The sequence below is a fragment of the Triticum aestivum genome, chromosome 2A (genome assembly GCF_018294505.1).
Source record: "Triticum aestivum cultivar Chinese Spring chromosome 2A, IWGSC CS RefSeq v2.1, whole genome shotgun sequence".
NCBI classification, from domain to species: Eukaryota; Viridiplantae; Streptophyta; class Magnoliopsida; order Poales; family Poaceae; genus Triticum; species Triticum aestivum.
The window spans coordinates 617916934-617937538 of record NC_057797.1 but is presented as its reverse complement, the minus strand read 5'-3'; the positions used below and the strand labels follow the sequence as shown (position 1 = coordinate 617937538).

The following is a 20605-nucleotide window of genomic DNA, read 5'->3' as shown; positions in this document are numbered from 1 at the left end:
TGGATCTCAATACAATGTTCTCCCCCTCTCTCGTGGAGATCTATTCGATGTAATCTTCTTTTGCGGTGTGTTTGTTGAGACCGATGAATTGTGGGTTTATGATCAAGTTTATCTATGAACAATATTTGAATCTTCTCTGAATTATTTTATGTATGATTGGTTATCTTTGCAAGTCTCTTCGAATTATCAGTTTGGTTTGGCCTACTAGATTGATCTTTCTTGCAATGGGAGAAGTGCTTAGCTTTGGGTTCAATCTTGCGGTGTCCTTTCCCAGTGACAGTAGGGGCAGCAAGGCACATATTGTATTGTTGCCATCGAGGATAACAAGATGGGGTTTTTATCATATTGCATGAATTTATCCCTATACATCATGTCATGTTGCTTAAGGCGTTACTCTGTTCTTATGAACTTAATACTCTAGATGCATGCTAGATAGCGGTCGATGTGTGGAGTAATAGTAGTAGATGCAGGCAGGAGTCGGTCTACTTGTCTCGGACGTGATGCCTATGTACATGATCATACCTAGATATTCTCGTAACTATGCTCAATTCTGTCAATTGCTCAATAGTAATTTGTTTACCCACCATAAAATACTTATGCTCTTCAGAGAAGCCACTAGTGAAACCTATGGCCCCCGGGTTTATCTTCCATCATATTAATCTCCCAACACTTAGTTATTTTCTTTGCTTTTTTTTACTTTGCTTTTATTTTACTTTGCATCTTTAGCATAAAAATACCAAAAATATTATCTTATCATATCTATCAGATCTCACTCTCGTAAGTGACCGTGTAGGGATTGACAACCCCTTATCACGTTGGTTGCGAGGATTTATTTGTTTTGTGTAGGTGCGAGGTACTCGCGCGTAGCGTCCTACTGGATTGATACATTGGTTCTCAAAAACTGTGGGAAATACTTACGCTACTTTGTTGCATCACCCTTTCCTCTTCAAGGGAAAACCAACGCAGTGCTCAACAGGTAGCAGTTGACATACCGCTTGAAGACTGCATTGAACCTCTCACTTCATTGTGTAGACTGCAAGAATGGAAAAATCTATTCTTGAAGTAACATGGCACCCAAGTGTTCCTATATTTGTACAGATTCTCAAAATGGGTGTGTGTAATTGTCTCATATTTCATCATCAACACAACCCAATTCTGTTCAAACTCATCTGGTGTGAAACTGAAATCAACGCAAAGGTTGAAATCTTCAGACAATCCCAGGTTTTGACCTAGCAACCATCCAACTTTCTCTTGAGCTTTTTTCATGATGTACCACCGACAACATCGGTGCATGCTTTTGGGAAATATGTTCTTTATGGACTCTTTCATTGCCACATCCTGATCAGTAATGATGTTATCCGGTGCCCTTCCATTCATAGCCTCTAGGAAAGCTCCAAAAACCCAATCAAAGCTAGTCTCCATTTCCTGCCTCACAAACGCGCAGCCCAACATGAAAGATTGCCCATGACAGTTGATCCCAATGAACGGAGCAAAAGGCATGTTGTACATATTGGTCATGTAAGTTGTGTCAAAGGAGACACAATCATGATATACCTCCATATAAGCTTTCTGTGCCAAGCCATCCACCCAAAAAATGTTTTCTGCCCTCCCTTCGAGATCATATTTTGTCTTATAGAAAAAATCTAGATCATCTTTTTGCAAGTCTTTAAAATGTTCAATTGTCTCAATAATGTCCCCCTCTTTCATTGAGTCCTTGGAGAAGCCAGCACATAGGTTTGTTATTGCTTTAGGTCCATACAGTACATTTAGCTCCGAGCCATAAAATTCTGACATGATATGCATCATACAGCCTGCAGGAAATAAAGTCAAGTTAGATAGTAGCACACTTCAGAAATAACAGTTGTAGATTAAAGAACAATAGTTGCACAACTATTGACATGTGGTTGCCATAGAACTTATTTTTCATTGTTTACCCCCTTTTTATTCCATAGTGCAAAACATTTTAGTTATTTTTGTCTATCATCAGTTGCAGAGATATGAACACTAGTTCCAGAAAAGAAGGTTTACTTGCATCAATAAGGAATATTAGTTTGCAGAATGAATATTATGGAGTTGCCATCAAAACTATGACCATTTTGTAAATCTATATCTTATTCAATCAGTAAGTAGTTCCAACTTTGTGTTTTCTTTGTGGGAGTAATTTTTTCACAAATACTCAAGCCTGGTTGCACAACACACTGTATGTACTTGCACAACCCCCTGCTGCTAGTTGCACACTTGACATAGGAGAATTAAACAATATAGTCTAAAGTTTGAAGTTTTTGGGAGGTGAATGAGAACACACCTGAAGTCAGATTGCAGTTGTAGAGTATCTCTAGGAACCTCTTTTCCTCCCACGGTATACCCATGTGAGATTGCAAGTATTTGGACAGCGAAGGCTTGGCGACCAATGGATGATCATGATCACGGACAAAGTGGGTTATTTCCCACCGCCCATCCTTCAATTTAACCAGCATTTTTGCCTTACATTGTGTTTGCTTTATCCTTTCTCTCTTGCGCTTCTTCTTATTATTCTTTTTTCCACTCTCCTCTCCATCGAATATTGGCACTTCTTCCATTTCATCTTCTTCACCCAAAGGTTTGGGGTCTGGTATAGGATCTAGCACAGGTGGCAACTCAGCTGCTACATTATCCTCTTTTGGTTTCCTAAACTTGTTACATGCAAATTGTTGTTTCTCCAATATGTTGGTATAAGCATTCCTCTTTGAAGTGTTCATCTTAACAGAGAAACCCATCTTTAGGGCATAATCATTGTAATACCCTTACCACCCTGCAGAGTATCAAATCTCGTCCCAACAAACGGCTCCATTGGCTGAGAACCAGCCTCATCTTCCTCCATAGCATTTCGATCACCACCAACTACCCCTGCCCTTAATTCTGTTTCTGTAGGTCCTGCCACTATGGTGTTTTTTCCTCAAGTGTATAGCTTTCTGATTGCATGTTGACATCAACATCATCCATCAAACCATGATCTTGATTTGGTTGTGTGAAAATCCCTGGTTGTACAAACTCAACATCATCATTAGGCAACTCATTGAGATCGGGAAGCAACGCATTGAGGTCTATCATCCTTGAAAGCTGCTCCAACCTGCATTTTGTTTCAACAAAAAAGTCATCAACAAGATGTATTGGGGCATAGTTGCTAGCAAAATTAGGCATGAATTTAACACCGTTGCACTCATTTTTATTGTTTTGAAAACTGCAAGTATTTAGTTTTTACATATAGGAACAAGGATTTTGCACATTGTTATGTTTCTCCAACTTTTCAAGCTTGCACATTCTAGCAATAACTAGCAACTATAGTTAGGTGTTTTTTTTCTTCAGATACAACTTTTTGATAGTAGTTGAACAAAGGCAGCACAACATTTGCACAAAAGTGTCATAGAATTGCACAAACTTTCCATACCAGTTGGACAAATTGTGAGCATCCCAGTCACACAAACACAAGTTTGACAAAATTTATCATACAAGCTGGATAAAAATGTAGCATACCAGTTGCACATAAGTAGTATCAAAGTTGCAACAAGCATCATAGTAGTTGCACAATATAAGAACATTCAGGCAGTAACTACATTTTATTGACCATCTCTTTTTGTTTATGTATCTACAACGTGCAGGTCTGACGAGAAGGGGAGGGCATGATTTCTGCAGATCAATGCAAGTGAACATATCAAGCAAGGTCTGCTACAGCAACTTGAAAGATAGAACCAAAATCAGATTTCAACTATATTTGTCTATAGCTATTTAGTTAGATTTCCATAGTTAGAACAATGGTTTGATGGCAATGTGTTTCAGATTGTGATGGCACTGTGTGAACCTATTTTTCTTAAGACCTATATTTGCAGATTATATCAGAACATATTGTATATTGTGCGTCATCATATATTGGTTGTTTTCTTCTAGATTTGTCAAGTTCCTACCAAGTTTTTTATTCATGCCTTTTTATTTTTTTCGTTTTCATAGTTTGTGCGTATACTTCGATGCTACAACTGAGTTAGTTCACAAAATAGGTTTAGTGTTGCATAATCTACTGAGTTGGCATATAACACTATTTCAGTTGGCTACTTTATCTGGCTTAGTTGCACAGAAGCAACCTATTGGTTGCACAATTTCTCTTCAACCACACTATGCATGATTTGTTTGATTGTTGACGATCAAATACATGAATCAAAGATGTGTGCAACGAAATCAGTACAAGGGCAATTCTACAAGAGGAATCAGGAAGAACAAGGGCAAGTCTACAAGAGGAATCAGGATACTCACCTCTGGACTCCCTCTCTCTTCCTCCAGGTATGGTTTTCCTCTTTTTTTCCTCCTTTTGATCTGGTTTTTTCTTGCTCTTCCTTCTGGTCTCTAAGCCCTCTTCTCTTCTCTTTCTTTGTTCCTGGGAGCCGCCATGTTCTTCCCCCCGGTGATGAAGGATTTCACCCCTGGGCAGATACTTCTTTCATGGGGAAGAAGTAGCGGAAGTAGCCTGGGGGCAGTTGGCCTAGATCCAACACACGAAAGGGGTGGGAAAGGCGGGTTCGGTCGCGGGTGCACGTGATCCCATGGCCAGCTCTCCTCGCGAGCGGTTTTGGGTGCTTTCCTGATCGATAGCGAGAGTTTCGTGCGGGGGGGTGGTGGGTTCCTTTTTCGGTTCGGGGGGCCCAAGTGGTTTCTTTTTTGGGTGGGCGCTTGCTAGCGATCCCAGGGAGGCCGGGAGCCCGCTAGACGTGTCCAATATAAAATTGATCATTTAACCCTGCTTTGGGTGGCGTCATGAACCCTAGGGATGGCCCCGCATTTCAAGAGTTTATGTAATCCTTGATCAAATCAGGTAGTGATAAAACTGACATGTCAAAAAACAATTACTAGTACCACCTTGAGCCAATAGAAGAACAGAAGGAACATGAACTAGGCCACTAGGGCTGTAGGGGCAAGCACATAGTGGCTTATCATCTGACGATAGTGACTCGGTTGATACTAGAGCTGAGGAAGGAAGATATTCAACATCCCACTATAATTGATGGATCAATTGTGGGTGTGGTTGATGGAGGTGGGGGCAGTTAACCCTTTGAACCCTGTTCTTAGGATCTAAACAATTCACAATCTTCTGAGACAAGTGCGAGGCTTCAAGAAAAAATTAGGTTGGTTGAAGATCATATGGGAATTGACCAACCTGCAAGGGTGAGTGCAAGACTAGCTCAAGAAGGAGTGGGCCATGAGAGAATTGCTAACAGGGCTACATGAAGGATGGCTACTCGGAACATGGAATGTTATAATTTTTCATTTGAAAATTATTTCTATGTTCTCTCCAATGATGATATCAATGTTAAAGTTTTAGAACTATACATGTGTTGGTTATTTGCATGTGTATACTATTGATGTTGTTGGAGATTTAGAGATGGCGAGATTTAATTTACATCATAAAAGCACTAATGAAGTGGAGGAGAAAACTAGCCTTGTTAGAATTTTGGACTGGGGAGATAAATTAGATGATTTCACAGCAGTAGTCTCTAGATCTAGTTTGAAAAGAAAAAACTATGAAGGAACTGTAGAACAGGGTGAAGAAGAATCACATACCCATGGCTATTGGGAATGCGCAGAGAAGGAGCATGTTAAATAAGAAGGTTCATGGTGGTGGTAAGGTTGCACAACCCCATCCTTTGTATGGGAGCCTAATTGCAACCAGAAGTAGGAATTAAAATAGCAGGTATCAATGATAGGAATCATTTGCAACTGTAGAGGTTATGGTAAGAAATGTTTAGTTACTTGCTTGCACGAGATTTTTAAATATCAGGAGGTTGATTTTCTGGGAGTTGCATGAAACTATGAAAAAATATTATTCACCTAGATTTTTTAGGAAAGTTTATACTGTTGATCAATTTTCTTGGCACTGGATTCCTGTTGTGGGAAGATCTGGTGGGATTCTGGGTGGTGTTGAATCCTGTAGAGATTTAATATCACCAGCGCATTCCAGGGTAAGTACCATATCAAAATCCAAGTGTTTGACATCAACTTCATTTGCATTAGGCTATGATTGTGGTGTATGGTGTTGCCCATGAGAAAGGTAAGAGGGATTTTTAGTGAATTAGCCGGGATTTTTATGGTGTTGCACTTATGCCTATGAGTTGAGAGAGAGAGGGGGAGCTAGAGGGGGAGAGAGAGTTATGACTGGTGATACATATATTTGGTCCAATAATCATGATAATCCCCACTTTGGAAAAGTTGGATATGCTACTTATGTGCTATGGTTGGAAAACATTTCCCCCTTAGCCACTTGATAATCCCCAAGTGTAAGGAATTGTCTAGCATTTTCCAAAGTGGAGGTGGTAAGTATGGAGTGTATATATCCCAAGCGAGCTAAAGTAGGAATCATATTCTCGCAGGTTCTATTTGTCAATGATACAACCTTTCGGACACCGAATGTTTGCTTTTCCTAGACTCTCTAGATTCAAATTAATTTGCTAGTGCAAAGGAGGCAGTGCAAGATTATAGAGTACAACTAAAGCCACGGTAGGTACTGGAGTTTAAATATGCAATGCAGTAAAAGATAACAAGTGTGGGGTAGTGGCGATGTGTGTTGCAAAATTGTCCTAGGCCACTGGCTACGATACTATAACTGATAACCACACATTCAATTTTATATGCGGGAGAGGCCTATGCTAACATGCAGCAAAATCCATTGATTAACATGTTCTTATGGTTGGAACCCCTAGCAAGCATCCACAAATACTATGTAATTCATCAAGGTAACCCAATCATAGGATTAAGATCTATGGGTCCTCTTTGTCACATGCTTTGACTCCTACACTCAGGTTTGATAATTTCTCGGGTTGGTGCCCTGTTGCTTGGTTCGTCTGGTTTGGCATTACCTTGGCCAGGATGTGGTCATGTGATGCTCCTTAATGAACTAACACTACTGCAGGATGGTCCAAACGTGACACTACGATCAGAGACCCTTCGACGAAACTGTGTGCGATGCCATAATCGCAAACGGGAGTGTAAAAACTGTCAAAAAGGTGCAAAACGTTTGCGATGACGGATGCATCAAACACGGTTCAGATTTTAGTTGCGTGTGCGATGCAGGGCATATGGTTCAGTTCAATTAACTGTTTGTGATGAGGAGGAACAAAAGAAACAGGCAGCCAGATGAAGGTGTGTGCGATATACAGCATACGGTTCACTAGGATGAACTGTGTCTGATTAGGTATCACAATGGAAACGGTTCAACTAAACAAGATGTGTGATACGCGACAAACAGGTATGTAATCAGAAATGTGTGCAAAGACCAATAATAACACAAACGATTGCTGCTACTAAGCCATGTGATTTGCTCTGTCTACGGAAGAATAACATGTATATATATAACAAAAATAGACATCCAATTACATAAGTGACTATACAGATCATTCGCACACACCTCAATAAACAATTGCATGCATTCTAAAGTAGGAGAAATGATCGTATAGCCATCTACTTCTTGTGACGCTCCCACCACTGCTCTGTGGCTCGATCCCTCGTCTGGGGCAGGAAGAAGACACTTCCTCATGTCAACGATCTGCCTATACATCTCGTAGCTTGTGTATGCGTCCTTGGCCACGTACTTGACATGTTGTTCATCCAGTCTCTCATGCCACACACTGTGCCAGGCGTTCTTATCCTTCTTGCTCTTATCCTTTGTCTTCATGTAGTAGGGGTCGATGATGGCCGAGGTGAGGTCAACCAGGGAGATCAGTTTGTTTTTTTCGCTGCCCCAAACCTTGTAGTGGTGCTGGATGTTGACAAGATTCGGGCATTTCAAGCCCGAAACCTTGAGCGCTTTTAGATTGTTGGTGGTGTCCACCGTAGCGAAACTGTAGTCGGAGCTATTGATAAACCTGGAGAAACGCTCGCAAGGCCTTGTGGCAAGGTGGTAGTGGTAGACAAGGACGTCATGTCGCACGCACAACTGGGTGACGACAACCTTCTGATCATGCCCGGCACGACCGATGGTGTACTCGAGGTCGAAGCCGACCACTTGGTACTTGTCCTCGGCAAGGAACTGCTCCATAGTTTGGATGGAGCTCTCCACCGAGACCGGATCGTTCGTGTACACCATCGAGAGGGCCTTCCCCCTCACGTGGGTGTCCACTACGTGATGCATGGTGAACTGCCCGCCGTTGTCGTCGTCGGCCGCTGGGAGCGCCATTGGAGCCACGGGGATCGCCATTGGAACCGCTGGATGTCCTCTCTGTATGTGTCGTCGTGGGTGTGCTTATTGTGTCATGTGATGCGAGAGATGAAGGTAAATGGTCGTAGGAATATATGGGGGACGGGCGGCCTGGATTCTCGGCGCGTCCGCATGGCAGTTTTTGCAGCGGGTAACTGCATTGTTGCGCCGCGCCCTGCGCAACCGCATGCACACGAACGTGTGTGATCGTGCGCCGGCCCCAAACACTGGCAGCACACGTGGAGGGACGAGGGCAGAGCACCTGGAGGGATGCGAGAGCAGAGCGCATGTGGTGGGACGCGAGCAGAGCACCCTACGGCCGCCTAAACCGCAAGCAACCGCACGCATAGAGTAGTTGAACACGCAGGAAATGGTCGCCTACAAGCCGGCCGACAGTTGCGTCGCTGCGTAGAGAGCGATCATGTGCTACTACCTCTGCCTTGGTCTATAGTCCCCTTTATATTCCATGCCATACTTTGCCCTCAAATTTAACCAACAAAATGTTAATGCATGTTATAAAAATTATATAATTGGGAACTATGTTGAAATACGAATCCAACTATATAATCTTTGGTGACATGCACTCGTATTTTATTAGTTCAATCATACTTATAAACCAGGATGGGGTACAGTGGGTAATTAAATCGAAAATGTGTTTTTATTAACCGTATGTGTGCATGGCCTTTCATCCTCCTCTCACACGTCTTGTCACCTCGCTGCCGCAGACGGCTTACAGCGCAAGCTTGCGCAGCGCGCGGGGGCGTTATTTTGGCCAAACGGTGGCGCCAATGAATCGCCGGTGAGCCCGTTCCCACACAACCTCGCAGGTTCCCGGGCAAGCTTCCCGCCCTACTCGGTGAAATCCCCCAAAATCCCAATGCTTACAGGCCTGCTATACAAACCCTCACGGCCGGCGAGTCCTGTGTCGCGTTTTCCCCTCCTTTCCTGTAGCTTATCTCATCTACTTCTCCCACAATCGCCAATGGCTCCGGTGCATTGTCGTTGCTCAGCCACTCCGCCGTCATAAGAGGACAGCTCCAGCTGGGAGGCTACACCACGGCGATGGCTCAGTCCCCAGCGTAGTGTAGTGCGTGTGGTGTCCCTGTTGGGTGTGCGTGGAACACCCACCACACGCTCCACACCACCGTCGGCAGCTGTTTTCGGCCGCCGTTGCCGCCACACCACCGTCGAAAGCCAGGGCCATCGCCCGCTTCGCCGCCGTGGCCCGAAGGCGGGACGTGGCCGTCGTGGCCGCCACCCTACTGCCGGTCACCGTGCCCATCACCCGCTCCGCCACCACAGCCCGAAGGCAGGAGGTGGTGGTCGTGGCCACCACCCCATCATCGGTCGCCATGGCCGCCAGCCCACCGTAGACCGTCGAGCTCATCACCCGCTCCACCACCGCCGCTCGAAGGCGGGAGGCGGAGGTGGATGCCCGCACGTGCGTCAACGACCTTGCATGCTATACCGAGTTCCTGCAGGAGGAGGAGGAGGACCTCATCGAGCATGCAAAGAGCCTTACCACTTCCGTGGCCGCGGCACACGCCGCCTCAGAGGCGAGGAATCAGGAGATCTACGAGGAGAACCGCCACTTCGAGAGGGTCGTCTGGAGCGGCAGAGGGTGTTCGAGGTGAGCGTCACTGAAGCTGCAGCAGCGGCAGGCACCGTATTGCAGTTGTCCAGCTCGTCGGTAGGCTTCTCCTCCTCTGCCTCTTACTGAGTGCGGTCGGTAGAGGAGAGGCAGCCGGAAGTAGTACAAAGCCCCTCCATAGTAGTAGTTGTAGTATTTAGGGGATATTTTGTTCAGTTCATCTGACTATAGATGTGGTGGAACTTTACAACGTACTTAAAATTAGCTAGTATATAAAGTAGAACTAGTTATTTCAGTACGTGGTTGGCAACAATTGGTGAAATGTTTGGTCGGTTCAGCTGTCGAGTTGAACTGTTTGTATAAAGAACGACTGCTTAACCTATGAATGAAATCTATGCTTAATTACTGAATTTTAGTTGCAAAAATTAGATACTGCTAGTGATTTTTAGCTTCATATTTTGACAAATCGCAGTGTTACAAGGTTGACAAATGGCAATGTTACTAGATCAATAAATGAAAATCTTTCCAGTTTGACAAATGGCAACATACCCAATATGATAAATGCAAATCTTACCAAATTGTTTGTAAGTGGTTGCACATAGGTCATCCAAAAGAACCGTTTGTGTTGAAGAGATGCACAAATCCTGTTCTCACTTTGCATGCGGGTGTCCTATCTAAAACGTTTGCGATCAAGAGCCGCAAAAATCCTGCTCGGCACATTTTCCCTTGGCTTCTTGGGGAAGCTGTCAGTTTGCATATGGGTGTTCTAACTAAAATGTTTGCGATGAGTATTTTATATTTAAAAACCATTGACATTTTTTTCAAAAGAAAATTGTTTGATAAGTCTGTACATTAAGAGAGAAAAACGCAAGTTCGCTCAAACCTAAAAAAATATTTCCGGCGGCGGCGGAGGCAGCGTGTCGCGTCGTCGTTGTCGTTGTCGTCCTCCAGGACGCTATTGTTGAAGTCTTCAATATAGCACAGAATGTTTTTCACTTGTAAATCAAACATCATGTCGTCGCGTGATCGACGGCCAGGGCACGGGAGGACGGCAGCTAGCGGCATTGAGAGGTAGCGGTCGACGGCGGCATCCCATGCCGCTAAGGGGGGCGCGCATAGGGGCATGACCGTGGCTGGTGCAGCCAAACGCACGAGGACTGGCGCAGCGGTGGGTGGAGGGGCACGCATGGGCACGGGCATGGGCGCTGGCGCTGGCATGTATGCTACCTCTTGAGCAATGCATTGGTTTTCCCTTGAAGAGGAAAGGGTGGTGCAGTAAAGCAGCATAAGTATTTCCCTCGGTTTTTGAGAACCAAGGTATCAATCCAGTAGGAGACCACGCGCGAGTCACCTCGTACCTACACAAACAAATAAGAACCTCGCAACCAACGCGATAAAGGGGTTGTCAATCCCTTCCCGGCCACTTGCAAGAGTGAGATCTGATAGAGATGATAATAATAAGATAAGTATTTTGGTATTTTTATGATATAGATTGAAAGTAAAGATTGCAAAATAAAATAGATTAGAAACTTGTATGATGGAAAATAGACCCGGGGGCCATAGCTTTCACTAGTGGCTTCTCTCAAGATATCATAAGTATTACGGTGGGTGAACAAATTACTGTCGAGCAATTGATAGAAAAGCGAATAATTATGAGAATATCTAGGCATGATCATGTATATAGGCACCAAGTCCGCGACAAGTAGACCGACTCCTGCCTGCATCTACTACTACTACTCCACACATCGACCACTATCCAGCATGCATCTAGAGTATTAAGTTCATAAGAACAGAGTAACGCCTTAAGCAAGATGACATGATGTAGAGGGATAAACTCATGCAATATGATATAAACCCCATCTTTTTATCCTCGATGGCAACAACACAATATGTGTCGTTTCCCTTTCTGTCACTGGGATCGAGCATCGCAAGATTGAACCAAAAGCTAAGCACTTCTCCCATTGCAAGAAAGATCAATCTAGTAGGCCAAACCAAACTGATAATTCGAAAACGCTTGCAAAGATAAACCAATCATACATAAAAGAATTCAGAGAAGATTCAAATATTGTTCATAGATAATCTGGATCATAAACCCACAATTCATTGGATCTTGACAAACACACCGCAAAAAGAAGAGTTACATCGAATAGATCTCCAAGAGAATCGAGGAGAACTTTGTATTGAGATCCAAACAGAGAGAATAAGCCATCTAGCTAATAACTATGGACCCGAAGGTCTGAGGTAAACTACTCACACATCATCGGAGAGGCCCTCCATGATCAATGCCCCTTCCGGCGGAGCTCTGGAAAAGGCCCCAAGATGGGACCTCTTGGGTACAGAAGGTTGCGGCGGTGGAAATAGGGTTTCGTGGTGCTCCTGGATGTTTGCGGGGTATGTGAACATATATAGGAGGAAGAAGTAGGTCGGTGGAGCTACGAGGGGCCCACAAGGGGGAGGGCGCGCCCCTCTGCCTCGTGGCCGCCTCGTTGATTGCTTGACGTCCACTCCAAGTCCTTTGGATCACGTTTGTTCCAAAAATCACGTTCCCGAAGGTTTCATTCCGTTTGGACTCCGTTTGATATTCCTTTTCTACGAAACACTGAAATAGGCAAAAAAACAGCAATTTGGGATGGGCCTCAGGTTAATAGGTTAGTCCCAAAAATAATATATAAGTGTAAAATAAAGCCCATTAACATCCAAAACAGATAATATAATAGCATGGAACAATCAATAATTATAGATACGTTGGAGGCGTATCAGCATCCCCAAGCTTAATTCCTGCTCGTCCTCGAGTAGGTAAATGATAAAAACAGAATTTTTTGATGTGGAATGCTTTCTAGAATATTCTTCAATGTATTTTTCTCTATTGTGGCATGAATGTTCAGATCCGAAAGATTCAAGATAAAATTTTATTATTGACATAAAAATAGTAATACTCCAAGTATGCTAATCAAGCAAGCTATCTATTATATACTTAAGACAAGAGGCAAACAAGCTATTGCATTTATCCACATATGTTAATATTATTTGCACCGTTTGATTTGAAAATTAATGGCCGAGATTTAGAAGTTTTTTACGTAACATGCTAATATATATTTATCAGCTTATTGGACCTGCATGTTGTCACGTCTGTGCAACATCTTTTTTAGTGGAATCTAGGAAACGTAATCATCTAGATGTAACTAAGGAATTTAGGAAAGAATATCCAGCTTTGGGAAAAAAGGGGACCACGTACGCCTATGAAATTAAGGCTTCACAAAAAAACAGGTACGCCTATGATTTAGTGTCTAATAAGGCTTCACAAAAAAAAACTGTATGTATCATGTACGGAGACCAATAATTTCAACTCATGTTTTTAGATAATCAATTCCAACACGTACAGTTGATGGAAACCTAGATACTACAGCTACGGCAAAGGAAGAAAGTTCTATTCCTGATGTATAAAAAGGAAAGTTTAATCCTGAATCCAATCAGATCAATCATTGTTGCCAACGTGAGCAAACATAGGAGAACTATAACTTGCCTCGGCTCGGTTCCAACTCAAGAAAGGACGCTCGGGTATCCCATCGGCTTTGGCGTCGCAACGACGGAAGCTGTCCAAGCTCCATGAGACTCAGGAAGAACCTCATCTGCATCAAGGACAAGATGTCGCTTGGCCACTAGGTGAAACATATGGACAAAGTTGTGGGAGAAGGCCACCATCCTCACCCAAAATCTTCAGTGAGGCCGACCCTGATGCACCTCGACGTTGGCAACAACATATTGCTTGAGGCTGACATCGGCGCCATCAACGCCGCCGTGTTGAACAGTCATCTGGCTGGCCTCTAGACACTGCACTATGTCCCGCTAACTCGCGTCATCGTCGTCATCGAGCAGCCAAGAACCTCCTGCTGGAGCGCCACCGGTTTGGACGGCAATTGCTTCCCCAAGCACAACACAGGCACGTGAAGCACTGTCGGATCAAGAACAACATAATGGCAGCATGGGAAGAAGAAGAGGATGGGAACATGCGATCTCGCGAGGCCGTTGAGCCGCCGGGAGCAACGCAAGGATAATGGTGTGGGAGAAGGCCATCATCCTCACCAAGAATTGCAAGATTTGCGAGGCCGAACCAGATGCACCTGGACCTCGGTGACAACACGCTACCTGAGGCTCGACACCAGACTCTGTGTCAAACAGTCATCCGACATGTGGCTCGACACCAGACTCTCTCCCACTATCTCGGCTTCATCGTCGGTCTTCGAGCAGCCAGGAAGCTCCTTCTGGAGCGCCACCAGCTCGAATCCTCGGACGACAATCGCTTCCACAAGCACAACAATAGGCACAACAAATCAGTGTCAAAGCGAGAGGAACGTGATGGCAGCGTGGGAAGAAGAAGAAGAAGAGGATCAGAACAGGCGACCTCGCTGAGGCCGCTGGTGCAGACCAAGAGCAGTTTGTGCGGTAGTGGATGCGCTAGCGCGTGGTGGCGAGCTGGAGGAACAGCAGCTGACGTAACATCTGCTGCGGCGGCGTCCCAAGTAGGAGCGGCTCAAAGCACGGCGATATACAAAGCTTCCGTCGGGAATCACTCCAGCAGCATGAACGATTCTGTGGACTGTGGTATTACAGAATGTCTAGGTACCGCACGCGCATTTTGGATGTGATTAATTATTTTCAGAGTAAGGATGCGTTGGCCTTTTCCTTTTTGTAAAAATGTTAAAATGGATGAGCTTCCAGGTAAAATTAATCTTCAAATGTCAAAACTTTTGAACTTTTTTCTCATGTACACATTTTTTTTCTGTGTGTGTAAATTTCCATGAAAAGTTGACGAGATTTGTGCAACATACTGAAAACAATTTTATTGATCACAAGGTTGTGTTTTCTGGAACATACATAAAAATCAAGCATAAAACTTTTTGTGCAATTTTACACGTACTTGAAGCTTGATGACTACGCATGTAGACATGGAGACTCTAAATCACGTAAAGCTATATGTTTGCCATAGACTAGACGAATTGGACGTGACCATAGGTGAGCAACACAAGAAATATGACGAAAAAACTTGAGGGTTAAGGAAGGAAGGAAGAACGATGTGCAACAAAAGTATGGTCTATTAGTGTAGAGTAGAGTAAGGCACTTTTGCTATCAGCAATACATACTATAAGATACATATGAGCTTGATGATGTGCAAAACCCACAACACGAAATCATATGGCAAAAAATTAGGAAGGACCACGAATCACAAGTGCTTTGCACATAATGGAATAGTAAATTTGTGCGTAAACTTATTTGTTTTATAAAACTAATCAATTGAGTATATCATTGATAAGGCTGGAGTACTAGCGAACTCCACCTCTCTATCAATGTACCTAACCCATATTCATCATACACCTACTTCAATGACATATGAGTTGGGGTAAGCAAAGCATGATTTTAAAATCAGGTCTGATGCACTCATTGAAGGAGGGAAATTGGACAAAAAGAAGAATAGCAAGCGACCCGAGAATGCTACTACATTTGTTTCTTAATGACGATTACCGATGTAAAGAGGAATAAAGACGCAAGAAAATGATTTACACATTTGAAATGTACAGCCACACTGAGGTAGCCTTGGATGCTTACATTGTGATAGCATTTAAATCATTACTTATAAATGTGCTTTATTATCAAGATATCATATTTAAATTTCAAGTTTGTTATTACCATGACATAATCTAAGACCCATTATTGTTGAGTCCCCGTTTAGTGGGGCAGAACTAAATAACATTTAATGGTATACTATGGAGGTTTCACCATGAGGAAAACAAATACTTAAATGCCAACACATTGTTGTCTCAAAATAGTAAATGATAAAGATCTAGCCATGCAAATGCGTGGGTGGGCCCGCTAGTTATGTCTTATCGAAATACCATAGCCAAAGAAAACTTATCCCTACAAAGTCATATAGTTTGGCCATGCTTCATTTTCGTCCCGCAAAATGCTCTCATCGTGCACAACCCCAATGACAAGCCAAGCAATTGTTTCATACTTAGCCTTTTCAAAGTCTTTCAACTTTTACGCAATATATGAGCGCGAGCCATGGACATAGCACTATGGGTGGAATAGGATATGATGATTGAGGTTGTGTGAGAAGACAAAAAGGGAGGAAGTCTCACATTGACGCAAATAATCAATGGGCTGTGGACACTACAAAAAAAGACACATACGTGACATTTTGGGCCGAACGAATTTTTTTTCTGTCATACATATGACACTTCTATGACGATAATTATGACAAAACCCGGTATCATCATAGATGTGGTGGGCTCCTACTTCTATGACAAAAAATCATGACAGAAAATGGGCTTTTCGTCCTGGGCGGGCCGGAGATGCATCTGCATGACATTCTTTGGGTCGTCCATGACGGAAAAAACCGTGGTAGAAGCGAGGGCGAGGAAAATTTCGGGGAGTTCCCGGTTACGGTGGGAGGTCAGAGGCCGAGCGATGCGCGTTTCTCTCATACACGTACGCGCGTGTGTGCGAGTCGTTGGCTCTAACTGAACCCGAGCGAGGCGTTGGGCTCTAACTGAACCCGAGCGATTGCACTGCAGGCTACGCGTTACTGAACCCGAGCGATCGATCGATGGCTGTTAACTGAACCCGATCGAGCGATTCCTTCGCTACTGCTGCTAACTGAAGCCGATCGATGCTGCCTCCGGATGAACAGTGAGTGTTGCGGGGGGCGGGGTGGATGAACAGTTCCCGGTGGGGATGGATGAACAGGACCACGTGGTGTTGCCTCTGGATGAACAGGACCCCGATTGATCGAGCCGGTTGGGGCTGGATGAACAGGACCCCATGGAGGGCTGGATGAACAGGACCACCCCGTGGAGGGCACGATGAACAGTAGATGGTGGAGGGCAGGATGAACAGTAGCCCGTGGAGGGGTGGTTGAACAGGAGCCCGTGGAGAGGGCTGGTTGAATAGTCGCCAGTGGAGTAGCGCGCGGTTGAGGCTGGATGAACAGGAGCACGTGGATGAACAGTCGCAGGTGGAGGCTGGAGGAGGTCGACGGTGGATAAACAGTAGCTCGTGGAGGCTGGAGGGGGTTGACGGTGGAGACGAACAATATCCCGTGGAGTCACGTTTTGTGGTACGCCACACCCCTCCCGATGAACAGGACCCCCGTTCCAACCGTAGCGCTCCAACACAAGTCCGTTTCATCCGTTTTGCGGTACGCCACACCCCTCCCGATCAACAGGACCCCCATTTCGACCATAGGAGTTCCGTTTCCTGCATTTTGCGGTACGCCAGACCCCTCCCGATGAACAGGATCCCGTTTCGAACGTGGCCGGTCGAACACAAGGTCATTTCCTCCGTTTTGCGGTACGCCAGGCCTCGTTTCCATTGCCTGTTCCGTCCAAGCCCTCCCGATGAACACGACCATGCATTCCATTCCGACCCAGCCGGTTGGCTCCCACGCGTTCCGTTGCCTCCCCATGAACACGATGCATTTTGTTGCCTCTCCATGAACACGACGCATTTCGTTGCCTCCCCATGAACACGACGACGACGCTGTTTCTCCGTTCCGACCCACCATGTACATGAGCCCTGGCTGTACATATGCGCGAGTAGGCATTCGAGACCCCGCCCGTATGTACACATATGTGGCCGTATTTTCTTTCTTGCACCCTGGCCGTTGTACGTCCGTGTACATGCTACGTGCGCGCCTCTACTACGACACATGCGCGCCTCTACATCGACCAGTATGTACGTACACGTTCGCGACCAGAATGACAATGCTACGTACGCTTCGACCAGGTGGGTCCCGACTGTCAGGCACTTCCTTGCCTGCGAAGATGTAGCTGGTGGGTCCCAGTAGTCAGGGGGCGAATCGTGTTTTTTGCCCGGACGCACTTCCTTGCATGCGAAGATGTAGCTGGTAGGTCCCAGCAGTCAGGGGGGAACGTTTTTTTCGTGAAATACAGTGGCCCGTCCGGTGGGTCCCAACTGTCAGGTGGAGGAATCATTATTTTCCGCGTAATAAGGAGGCACTTTCTTACTGCGGCCATGGACCCAGCTGTCAGCCTCTCCACGTATAGTCCACGTCTGATGGAAGTCGTTTCTTAACCACGTTGACCACGCCGCACCGAGAGCACCAGAGCGGTGGACGAGGGCGAGGCCTAGGAAGGGGACGACACGGAGGCAGGGAAGACTCGATAGTTGTTTCCCACGCGGAGGGGAGTACGATTGTACGAGGGTTTACTGGTTCGTCTGTCGTCGCCGGAGAATAACAGCAGGTGTGGATGAGTAGAGGGATGGCTAGGCCAACAATGGGAGTACGGTCGGGCGGTGAGGCCTGCGCGGCAGCACAGCCAGCCGCGAGGAGGAGGGAGCAGGCAGTCCCGCCGGCGCTTGTTTGAGTGGCTGGAGCAGGAAGACCAGAGATTGAAGAAGCACAACGGCCGTTGGATGGACATCCAACAGTCAATGCTTGTGTGTCAACCTTTTTTTAGGAAAGCCTCAAATCTACGGAAAACAGCATACAACCCATCTGCCATTATTTCTAATAATTTACAGCCCATTTACTAATTCTTAAGGTTTTTTTTGGAGCCCATATTCTTTTTGTTAGCATTACAGCCCATATTGTGGCAATGGTTAAAAAATTACACGAAATTTTGCATATTTCGGTGCGGTCCGAACTGTTTTTAATCCCGAAATTTTGACTCACATTCAAACTGATTTTAAAAATAAATGTATATCAATATAAAATCCAACAAATTCTCCATGCATAAAAATTAATGTAATTTAAAATCTTGAAATGAAAAAAAAGATATTTGAAACTAATTGCCGGTTTGATGTGTTTTAAAAATGTACAACCCATTTCTCATTACTAATGGGCCATTTTCTCGGCCAGCCGAATGAAAGCTCTCCTCATGTTGAAAGATTTGCAGCCCAACAGGCCTAACAAAGCGACTTACTTGGCAAATCACAAAAAAATTGGGCTGTGGCCGTGGACCCAGCTGTCAGCCTCTCCACATACAATACTCTTCTGATGGAAGTCGTTCCTTGACCACGTTGACCACGCCGCGCGGAGAGCACCACGGCGGTGGACGATGGCGAGGCCTAGGAAGGGGACGATGCGGCAGTGCAAGCCCGCGCGGAGAGGACTACGAGGGTTCACTGGTTCAGCTGTGGTGTGAGGCTGTCGTCGCCGTAGGGCCTGGCCAGCGGTGGGAATAGTAGGGGGTGGTGAGGCCTCTGCGGCAGCACAGCCGTCCACGGGAGGCAGGAGCATGCGGCACGACCGGCGCTGCTTTGGGCGGCTAGAGCAAGAAGACCAGATGTTGAAGAAGCACTACGGCCGTTGGATGGACATCGTATGGTCACTGGAGCTAGAATCGTTCATATTGACTAAGTTGACAAAGCCCTTCGTCCTCGTCAACTTAGTAGGCCCACAAGTCAGCCTCCCAGCAAGGTGGGTCCCAGCTAGCCGGGGGAGTATTCATTTTTTGTGCGTAATAAGGAGGCACTTCCGGTGGGTCCCAGTAGTCAGGAGGAAACGATTTTTTCGCAAAATACTGGTGGCATGTCCGGTGGGTCCCTGCTGTCAGGTGGAGGAATCATTATTTTCCGCGTAATAAGGAGGCACTTCCTTGCTGCCGCTGTGGACCCAGTTGTCAGCCTCTCCACATATAGTCCACGTCCGATGGAAGTCATTCCTTGACCATGTTGACCACGCCATGCCGAGAGCACCAGGGCGGTGGACGACGGCGAGGCCTAGGAAGGGGACGACGCGGAGCCGGTGAAGACGCGGCAGTGGATGCCCATGCGGAGAGGAGTATGAGGGTTCACTCGTTCGGCTGCGGTGTGAGGCTGTCGTCGCCGCAGGGCCTGGCCAGCGGTGGGAATAGTAGGGGCGGTGAGGCCTCCGCGGCAGCACAGCCGGCCACGGGAGGCAGGAGCAGGCGGCACGACCAGCGCTGCTTTGGGTGGCTGGAGCAAGAAGACCAGAGGTTGAAGAAGCACTATGGCCGTTGGATGGAAATCATACGGTCACTGCAGCTAGAATCGTTTATATTGACTAAGTTGACAAAGCCCTTGGTACGTCAACTTAGTAGGCCCATAGGTCAGCTTCCGAAACGGTGCATCCCAGATGTCAGGGGGAGGAATCATTTTTTGGGCGGGTGAAGCTAGAATATCCGAGATTGAAGAAGAAGCACGGCATCCGTTGGATGGACATCCAACAGCCATTGCTGCTAGAACCGTGTGTTGACTATAAGTTGACAAAGCCTTGCATACACGTCAACTCTGTTTTTTAGGGGACGCGTCAACTTAGTAAGGCCAGAAGTGTGTGGTAGAGAACTTATAGCCCATTTGAGATTTGTAAGAATGTGTAGCCCATTTTTGAATTCTAATGGAATTTACTACAGCCCATTTACAGTTTGTTAAAAGTACAGCCCATTTCAACCAACCGTTCAAAACAGAATTCAATAAAATTTCCTACATTTTGATGGGATCCGAAATATTTTTATCCCGAAATTTCTAGTCACATTAAATACAATTTCAATATAATTTTATATTACATAAAAATCCAACGAAACATTACGCCCGCAACAATTAATGAAATTAAAATTTTCAATATCCAAAAATAATATTTTATAAAGTAATCACGTGTTTGGTGCATTTTTTTATAGTTACTGCCCAATTTTTATAATTACATCCCATTTATTATTTCTTAAAGCCCATTTTTTTGTTAAGCCTAATGCATCCCTCCTAGGAAAGATTTGGAGCCCAGCGGAGCGGAGAATAACAACTTGACCTTGCCTGGGTATTCT

General features: G+C 45.3%; 1 protein-coding gene across 1 annotated transcript; it reads right to left on the bottom strand.

Moving 5' to 3' along the window:
• Positions 1-969: 969 nt before the first annotated feature.
• Positions 970-4487, bottom strand: LOC123191784 (protein FAR1-RELATED SEQUENCE 5). The gene is made up of 3 exons (XM_044604391.1): positions 4285-4487; positions 2306-3109; positions 970-1811 (listed from the first exon to the last, which is right to left on the bottom strand). Exons 2-3 carry the CDS (start codon positions 2754-2756, stop codon positions 970-972), a joined length of 1293 nt encoding a protein of 430 aa, XP_044460326.1. The 5' UTR covers positions 2757-3109; positions 4285-4487.
• Positions 4488-20605: the final 16118 nt, after the last annotated feature.

Excerpts from the sequence above, each read along its gene's own strand:
- LOC123191784 (XM_044604391.1), bottom strand. The coding sequence starts at position 2,756 with ATGGGTTTCTCTGTTAAGATGAACACTTCAAAGAGGAATGCTTATACC. Across the intron at positions 1,812-2,305 it reads CAACTGCAATCTGACTTCAG|GCTGTATGATGCATATCATG; the intron begins GTGTGTTCTCAT and ends TATTTCCTGCAG.